General features: G+C 46.5%; 1 protein-coding gene across 2 annotated transcripts in view; it reads right to left on the bottom strand.

Moving 5' to 3' along the window:
- Window positions 1-3,561: 3,561 nt before the first annotated feature.
- Window positions 3,562-7,488, bottom strand: part of AFG1L (AFG1 like ATPase) — a 212,836-nt gene continuing 208,909 nt past the window's right edge. For both annotated transcript variants that reach the window (XM_008064891.1, XM_021715972.1), the window contains 2 exons: window positions 6,697-6,810; window positions 3,562-4,053 (listed from right to left, as the gene is read on the bottom strand). In XM_008064891.1, coding sequence (XP_008063082.1) covers window positions 3,925-4,053; window positions 6,697-6,810 — 243 coding nt within the window. In that variant the 3' untranslated portion in view covers window positions 3,562-3,924. The remainder of the gene's footprint in view (window positions 4,054-6,696; window positions 6,811-7,488) is intronic.

Here is a 7,488-nt window from a genome sequence, read left to right as displayed (position 1 = left end):
CTGTCACCCAGGCTGGAGTGCAATAGTTCGATCATGGCTACCGCCACCTTGACCTTCTGGGCTCAGGCAATCCTTCTGCCTCAGCATCCCAATTGGGACTACAGGCGCACGCCACCACATCTGGCTAATTTTGGGTTTGTTGTAGAGACGAGGCCTTGCCATGGTGCCGAGGCTGATCTTGAACCCCTGGTCTCAAGTAGGCTTCCCGCCTCAGCCTCCCAAAGTCCTGGACTTCTGCCACCTTGAAACTCCATCCTCCCTTCCAGATACCTAGACCAAGCCCAGTTTAAGCCTTCCAGCCCCGCTCTCTGCATGAAGCCTCCTCCTAGCTCCTCCCAGCAACCACTGCAGTTCCTCCTACTGGCCCCACCCCAGGAGCTGGGGAAGTAGACTTGGGAGGGGGGAAGTAGGGGGAGGGAGAAGGGATCAGAAGTGGACACAGGCCCGAGTTACTCCAGTGGGGCCTCAGCTACAGTTGGACCCTGCAGAAACAATATTTGAAAAGGTTTTAAGTTCCTTAGTACCAAAATTACAGTATAGGGTAGGTGCGCTGAGAATAACACGGCATCTGTGCATTAAACCAGGGCCCTAAGTAACATGACATCATTGTTTCTTTGGGAAAATGAAGTTTTATTTCAAGTACCTGATCTCAAATGAATTTTTACGACATAACTTAAAGGGGGACTGTTGTATTTATACCCACACCCAGACACAGTTTCTCTGCCTGTCAATTAAGCTGCTGTCCATCTGTTTGCCCATTCATATTGCTTTTCTTTCTTTTTTTTTTTTTTTGAGTTGAGGTCTCACTCTGTTATGATCACGGCTCACCACAGCCTCAGCCTTCTGGGCTCAGGAGATCCTTCTGCCTCAGTCTTCCAAGTAGCTGGGACTACAGGCACGTGCTACCATATTCAGCTAATTTTTCGATTTTTGTAGAGATGGGTTCTTGCTGTGTTGCCCAGGATGGTTTTGAACTCCTGGGCTCAAGCAATCCCCTCGTCTCAGCCTCCCAAAGTGCTGGGATTGCAGGTGTGAACCACTGTGCCTGGCCCACACTGCTTTTTAAAATTAAGGTACAGAATAATTATCAAAGAAATGTAAAAAGCAAAAGTTAAGATCTAAAGAATGAAGTTAGATATTTTATATTTTTTTGAATTCAACACAATGGTTTTGTTGTAAATTTATCAAAAAAAATAAATCTTACAAAAAAATCTCTTTTTTACAGTGAGACAAGGAGGCAGTGTGGTATAAAGCACAGTATGTGAGTTTGAGTGACTCTCAGGTCAAGCTAATTTCCAAGCCTCACTTTCTAGGACTAGAATTTTTTTTTTTTTTTTTGGAGTCTCACTCTGTCACTGAGGTTGGAGCGCAATGGCATGCTCACGGCCACCGCAGCCTTGACCCACTGGGCTCAGGTGATCCTTCCGCCTCAGCTTTCTAAATAGCTGGAACTACCAGCATGCACCACCACGCCAGGCTAACTTTTTGATTTATTGTAGAGATGAGGTCTCACCATGTTGCCCAGGCTGGTCTCGAACCTGTGAGCTCAGACAATCCTCTCACGTAGGCCTCCCAAAGTGCTGAGATTCTAGGTAGGAGCCACTGCGCCCAGCCGATTTTTTTTTTTTAACTGAGCTAATATAAACATCCTGCATTAAATCTGGCACACAGTGGTTATTCCTCACTCTTTCTCCCTATTATTTAACCTCTCTGAAGCTCATTGTTTTACTTCAATAACAATATTTTAAACCACATTTGATTTCCAGAAGGCTTGATTTATTTTTTTATTTTGAGTCGGAGTCTCACTCTGTCGCTCAGGCTGGAGTGCAGTGGCACGCTCATGGCTACTGCATTCTCGGCCTGCTGGGCTCAGGCAATCCTTCCACCTCAGCCTTCCAAGTAGCTGGAGCCACAGGCATGAGCCACCATGCCCAGCTAATTTTTTGATTCATTGTAGAGACAGATCTCGCCCTGTTGCCCAAGCTTGTCTTAAACCCGTGAACTCAGGCAATCCTCTCGCCTTTGCCTCCCAAAGTGCTGGGATTTCAGGCATGAGCCACCGTGCCTGGGCCAGAAGGCTTGATTTAAACTTGTCTCTATGTTTGGGTACCCGTCCATCTATATGCTTGACTTCATTAGGTTAATATCCAAAACAGACTAATATGGATGGATTATTTACTAATGAATTAAATCGATTCAAAGAGTTTATGTTGGCAATTGTAATCATCATTTGAATTGAGTCATCTATGCCTACCCCCCAGAATGCTTCATTTTCACAAGACTTTGTGGATTTCATGTTTGTTTGTTTGTTTTTCCTTTTTTGAAGACCCCCTTTTTTTGTTGTTTGAGTTGGAGTCTCACTCTGTCACCCAGGCTGGAGTGCAGTTGCATGATCATGGCTTACCACAGCCTAGGCCTCCTGGGCTCAGGCGAGATCCTCCTACCTTGCCCTCCTCAGTAGCTGGAACTACAAGCTGGCACCACCATGCCCAGACAGTGTTTTTAAAAAAACAAACTGTAGAGACGAGGTCTATGCTGTCCAGGCTGGTGTCGAACTCCTGGGCTGAAGCAAGCCTCTCTCCTTGGCCTCCCAGAGTGCTGGGAATACAGGAGTGAGCCACTGTGCCGGGCTGAAGACACGTTCAACAACCTCAACCAAGACCCACTTTGTAACGATAGTTAGCAAAGTCAGGTTTTACTGAAACAAATCAAGACATGACCCTGATGAAGGGCAATCGGATTTTATTTGAAGTCCATTCAGAGCTTATGTTGGCAATTGTAAGTAGGTTTGTCACGTGTTCTCGCTCACTTCCTGTAAGGCCCCTCTGGCTGCCAATCAGCAGCGAGGTGGGCGTGGCCTTCTGCAGCGAGCACGAGCACAACACGCGGTGGGAGGACACTGCTGTCCTCGCCCCCCCACCTCGCAGAGTCCACCCTGATGCTGGGAGTCTGTGGCTCCAACATTCTCAGGGGTCCCTGGAGGTTGGAGTTGGGGGATCTGCCTGCAGGTCTGCCTGCTGCCTGGAATGTGACACTCGCTCCTTACTTGAGGGTGTCCTAATCCTCGATTTTTCCAGGCAACTCTGTGACCACCTGAGATCACGTCGTGCCGCCCAGGCCTGAGCGCCATCATGCAGTTGTCCAATGAAGGCGCGAGAGGTTTATTATCATCCCTGTCACACCTCCCCGCCAAAAATCACATATATAGACCTGTTTTTTAAAATCATATTCCCTTTAGTATATATAAGATTGGAAAGCTTTCTTTGTTTTGAATTGATATGTAGGGTTTTTTTTTTTCCCTCTTGTAAAAGTTGTGTTTCTGGCCAGATATGTTTCTGGCTTATGACTGTATTCCCAGCACTTTAGGGGCCTGAGTCAAGAGGATTGCTTGAGCCCAGGAGTTTGAGACCAGCCTGGGCAACATAGTAAGACCTCATCTCTACAAAAAAATAACAAAATTGGCCAGGTGTGGTGGTGCGCACCTGTAGTGCCAGCTACTCAGGAGGCTGAGGTGGAAGGACTGCCTAAGCCCAGGAGGTCAAGCCTGTGGTAAGCCTTGACCCCAACTCAAAAAAAAAAGATGTGTTTCTAATGGGCCACTCCCATGCAGCATCTACAGTGTGCTCATGTATTCAAGGTTCATGTATTCAGGTGATTTAATGTGAAGCTAAAATGTCCAGTTCTCCATTAATCTATAGGAGTGATGATTTTAGATCTGATGCAGAAATAAAACCAAATGATAGGAGAAACTAGACCTATAAAAATAGTAAGTCTTTAACTTAACAATCCACTACATCTTTGATAGCAAATTTGGATTCAAATGGCCCAGAGGACAAAATGCATAATTAATGATGAGAAGATGATTCCGTCACATTCTCCTTGCGTCAGCCACACACTGGAGCCTCATTTATGCGAGAGGGACAGTCATTTTCCGGTTCTGTCTCCTTCATTCCAGTACTGTTCGGTCTGCATCTCCGTGAGTCGGGAGATGGTGCGCTGAAACGCAAAAACTTCCTCTTCTCCGGTGAACATGGAGAGCCCTTCTGCTGAGTCCTGGTGAGGAAACAGACAACAACCCAACCCCGATGAAACCACTACAAAGGCAAACTTACAGAACTAAGTAGAGGGTTTTAAAAAACATGTTCGGTTTTCCTGTTTAGATGATTTCATTCTGCATAATTTAATCCAATACACAATAAAAACAAATTGCCAGAGAGAAAACTTAAAAGGGAAAATGTTCTTTCCCAAAGTACACACCAGAAATCGGTCACAGCCAAAACCAGTAGTTCTGATCAGTGAGGAAGAGGCTGGCAAAGGCCTTTGAAACTTCATGGAGGGCCCAGGGCCTCAAGGGAGACCCTAAGAACAGGGAAGCCTTTTCCATACTGATGACTAAAAGACTCCTGTGGGTCCTGCATCATCGGGATGTGCCTGGGATCTTAGTTTGCAAAGGCCAGAGCTGCTGGGACACTTGGTCTTCAGGTCAAGTTGGGGACCCCATCCTTATGAGGCTGGTAAGCAGCCTAGGATGGGCCAGACCAACACCAACCCATGGCCACTGAATGGCCTTTGAATTGTCCTCTCTTTCCTCAGAGATTCACTATTCGGCTTCTCAGAGAAAAGTTCTAGACTCCTAAGTCCGTCTTCTCCACGGATCCCCTATAAGCCTCCATAACCCTGAGGTCACCTTCCCTGATTTCTTCATAAATTATTGGCCCCACATGCTGAACTTACCTCGACCTGATCCTCGGAGGGAAAATTTAAGAGCCAATGACTTAAAGAACTTTAGAAACTGATTTTATGCAGTCCTTGGAGTGTATTCTTTCAAACTGTCAAAGACAATATTTGAATGAAAATATCACTCCCGAGAGCTGACATCTCTTTTTTCCTTTTCTTTTAGAGTTGGGGTCTCACTCTGTCACCTGGGCTGGAGTGCAGTGGCACAGTCACAGCTCACCGCAGCCTCAACTTCCAGGTCTCAAGCGATTCTTCTGCCTGAGTCTCCTGAGTAGCTGGGACTACAGGTGTGTGTCACCATGCCCAGCTAATTATTATTATTATTATTTGTAGACAACGAGTTCTCACTATGTTGCCCAGGCTAGTCTCGAACTCCTGGACTTAAGCAATCCTCCCAGCGCAGCCTCTCAAAGTTGTGGAATTACAGGCATGAGTCACTGTGCCCAGTGACATTGAGAACTGACATTTCAAATGACCCTGGCACAGAAATTTATAAGCAGATATTTACTCCTCAATGCCTTGGTCTGAATGTTATGTCTCTCCAAAATTCATGTGTTGGAATCCTAATCTCCAAAGTGATGGTATCAGAAGGTGGAGCCTTTGAGAGTTGATTAGGTCATGAGCACAGAGCCCTCATGAATGGGATTAGTGCCTTTAAAAGAGAGGCCCCAGAGAGATTCCTCACCCCTTCCACCATAGGAGGTTTATATTTAAAAAAAGATAGTGACTATGAATCAGAAAGTGGGCCTTCACCAGACACCAAATCTGGCACCTTGACCTTGGATTTCCCCGCCTCCAGAACTGTGAGAAGTACATTTCTGTGGTTTACAAGTCACCCAGTTCATGGTACTTCATTATAGCAGACTAAGACATACACCCACCTCATCTCTACAATAAATCAAAAAATTAGCCGGGCGTGGTAGCGCGCGCCTGTAGTTCCAGCTATGTGGAAGGCTGAGGCGGAAGGATCGCTGGAGCCCAGCAGGTCGAGACTGCGGTGGCCGGGAGCGGCCACTGCACTCCAGTCTGGGTGACAGAGTGAGACTCCAACAACAACAAAAAAAAAGACATACACCCAGCTTTAAGTAGTCACATTTTGAAAGTTCACTTTCCCAAACTTTTGAGAGTACACGGTTTCTATTTAGCTCAGTAAGGAACATTCCTCATTCCAGGTGGGCTTTCCCCTCTGAGGTAGGAAGCATGGCTCCCTTCATTCTTGACCTGGGTGCTGATGATTTTAAGTTTTTGAATAACATTTCAGCTGTCAGTAGCTGAGAAACATACCCTGAATCTTCTTACGAAAGAAGGAAATGCAAGAGCCATTTGTGGCTGGCCTGGGGTGGGTTACCAGACTCCAAGTTGTGGGCATCGGGATGGGCAACCCTTGACTCCCTGCAGTGTCCCCAAGCCTAACACCCACAGGTGCTCCAAAAACATTCGCAGAACAGAGGTTGGGAGATGAATCATGTATTTCTTTTAAGCCAAGGACCTTGCTGGGGCTCCGTGGCCTTGGACTAGCCAAGCTCCATGCTTGGATGCTGCCTCATCCATTCTACAAATCCAGCAGTCATGGGGATGGACTTCCAGAAGAGGAGCACACTGTGGCAGAATGAGCCCAGCGCCACACCCAGGCGGCCCAGCACCAGCTCTGGGCTGCCAGTATCCAGCATCCAGCAGTGTGACCGTTGGCCCATGAGTCCACCTCCCTGGGCTGCATGTCTTATCCTGTGCAAAATGAAGCCTTGGACGACATGACCACACGTTTCCTTTTACCCCAAGACTGTAATTCTCTATACTTGGTGCTATCGAGAATGCTAAGATTGCTACGCTGGGTTTAGACGCAGCAGCAAATCAATGGTTCACTGGAGACTGCATTTCTTCTTCAAAATGTAGCCACATATCACACCAAAACAAGTAGGCTGCTTTAGAATAAAAAGAGATTATGCTAATATCGCCCACCTGGCTCAGCCCCAAGTCATCCATCAGTATTCTGCTTTGCTCCAACTCACTGTCGTGGTGCTGATGCAGAAACAAGCTTGATATAGGAGTCGACGCAGAGCAAATGACACGCACCTGAAACAAGGATGTGAGCCAGTGGTGTTACTCTACCCTTCACATGTCAAGGTAAGGATGGTCTCTTGCAAAACAAAGAACTGTTCGTCCCATCTGGGAGCTTGGGCCTTTGCTTTTAAAATGCCCTTACACCCTCCCCATCCTTACACCCTCCCCAATAGTTTGTCTTTTTAAAGCAGTATTTTAAAACTGAATAGTGCTTTTTTTTTTTTTTTTTTGAGTCAGAGTGTCTCACTCTGTTGCCCAGGCTGGAGTGTGACGGCATGCTCATGGCCACTGCAGCCTCAACCTGCTGGGCACAGGTGAACCTTCCACCTCAGCTTCTAAGTAGCTGGAACCATAGGCATGCGCTACCACGTCCAGCTAATTTTTTTTCGATTTATTGTAGAGATGAGGTCTCACCATGTTGCTCAGGCTGGTCTCAAACTCCTGAGCTCCAGCAATTCTCTTGTCTCTGCCTCCCAAAGTACTGGGATTACAGGCAAGAGCCACCATGCCCAGCAGTGCTTTTCAAAATGTTACCACACAGCTGATACCACCCCATGCGAAGGGAGCAAAGATTTTTCCTGGGAAATGTCAGGCCTAGGCAGCTCAGGTCTTCTGGTTTTCAGTTCAGTACTTTTTACATTATTTCTGTGGTTTGAATGGTTTTTTTTTTTTTTTTTTTTTTTTTTTTTT

The sequence above is a fragment of the Carlito syrichta genome, unplaced genomic scaffold (assembly GCF_000164805.1).
Source record: "Carlito syrichta isolate Samal-C Ts95f unplaced genomic scaffold, Tarsius_syrichta-2.0.1 Scaffold308099, whole genome shotgun sequence".
NCBI classification, from domain to species: domain Eukaryota; kingdom Metazoa; phylum Chordata; class Mammalia; order Primates; family Tarsiidae; genus Carlito; species Carlito syrichta.
This window is presented reverse-complemented; position numbering and strand designations above follow the sequence as displayed.